Source organism: Arachis hypogaea, chromosome 16, assembly GCF_003086295.3.
Source record: "Arachis hypogaea cultivar Tifrunner chromosome 16, arahy.Tifrunner.gnm2.J5K5, whole genome shotgun sequence".
In the NCBI taxonomy this organism is placed as follows: domain Eukaryota; kingdom Viridiplantae; phylum Streptophyta; class Magnoliopsida; order Fabales; family Fabaceae; genus Arachis; species Arachis hypogaea.
In genome coordinates, this window is record NC_092051.1 from 146,995,149 (window position 1) to 146,996,843 (window position 1,695).

The 1,695-nt window shown below is 33.0% G+C and overlaps 1 protein-coding gene across 1 annotated transcript; it reads left to right on the forward strand.

Moving 5' to 3' along the window:
* The first annotated feature begins 521 nt into the window (after positions 1-521).
* Positions 522-1,170, forward strand: LOC112697656 (glutaredoxin-C6). The gene has a single exon (XM_025750920.3). It carries the CDS (start codon positions 620-622, stop codon positions 1,052-1,054), a length of 435 nt encoding a protein of 144 aa, XP_025606705.1. The 5' UTR covers positions 522-619; the 3' UTR covers positions 1,055-1,170.
* The last annotated feature ends 525 nt before the right edge of the window (positions 1,171-1,695 follow it).

Below are 1,695 nucleotides of genomic sequence, written 5' to 3' on the forward strand. Positions count from 1 at the left end.
AATACAAATTTATTAACAATAAAAATTTAAATACAGTTATATTTATATAAAATTAATTTGATAAATTTAATTAAATTATTATTTAATAATTTTTAATTATCAATTTTATATAAAGACTCTGCATATGAATCTTCTCCTTTATTAACTAATAAGGTGATGGAATTCTAAATAAAGTTGAAGTTTCTGATAGATTATTTTTTTGGTGAATGCTATGGTGCTTAAAAGATGTTGTCTATTTATTAAAAAAGGTTAAAAAATAATATTTAATTTAAAAAATATAACAATAAATAATTTTTAAAAAATCAAAACTTATTACAAAAAATAAATTAGACAAAATTTAAACACTAATTTGTAAGCACAATAGAATTAGCCTATTTTTTATCCCGGAAGATTGAAAAATATTATATGAAAAGTAACATTTGCTATGAAATTCTGTTTAATCTGTTTTTATTATATTAGAATTTAGAAGTGAATTAAAAATGAAATTATATATATAAATTAAAACCCCTTAGGTCCAACACCAAGAGGTCTTGTTCTCAAAAACGCACCCCACTTGCAACTTGCAAGTCTCTCTCTCTCTCTCTCTCTCGTTGACATAAAAGAAAAGGGGAAAACGGCGATGCAGGGGCTACGGCGGTGCTCAAACGACGTCGTTCAGCTGGACCTATCCAGTACAGTGACGACCACAAACACATCATCAACCTCACTGTCCATCGACGTTGAGGAATCAGTGGAGGCCAAGATCCAACGGCTCATAACAGAGCACCCAGTCATCATATTCACACGATCTTCTTGCTGCATGTGCCACGTCATGAAGAAGCTTCTCGCTACCATCGGAGTTAACCCTACCGTCATCGAATTGGACGACCACGAGATCGCCGCCCTCCCCTCCTCCTCCGAAGACGGACCTGCTGCCGCCTCCAATCTCCGGAACCGCGCCCCCGCCGTCTTCATAGGTGGCGCGTGTGTCGGTGGTCTCGAGTCCCTCGTGGCTCTCCACGTCAGCGGTCACCTTGTTCCTAAGCTCGTTCAAGTCGGTGCTCTCTGGGTATGAATATCAAAATCAATTATCCAAATTATAAATTTCCTTTTCTCTATTAAAAATATCAATATTGTTATTTCTTCCTCCAAAAAAAAAAAAGAAAAAGAAAAATATAAGTAATTGTATAATTTCTAGTCCTCTCCCTCTCTCTCTCTCTCTCTTCATGCAATGTTTCTAATTTTGGTTAGAATTGAAGTGTGAGTTAATTAATTAAACTGATGTAATTAAATATAAAAAGTTAATATAAAAAATAGTCTTCAGTGTTAGTTAATAATTAAAGTTATTATGAATGATTTTAGGGTAAGAAAGAAGTGCCATATAGGTATAGATTGTAGTTCTATATCCCAATTATTGATCTACTTTCCTCTTCTGCTGCTAGGGAATTTTGAACAGGAATCTTAAGAAGTGTATGTATTTTTTTTTCTTAGCGTTTATGGATTGTGACAATGGTTAAAAAAGCAAAACAATGATCGCAGATCTTATTAGTTACAGTAACCATTCAACTTTAATTTAATCTAATATTTAAAATTAAATAAAATTGAGTGCATACAATAATAATAATAATAATATGATTTGACCAAATTAGATGATATTGTGGGTTTTCATAGGGGGGACACGTGTTGTGGGAGAGCATCTGTTTCTCTTGTGTGCAG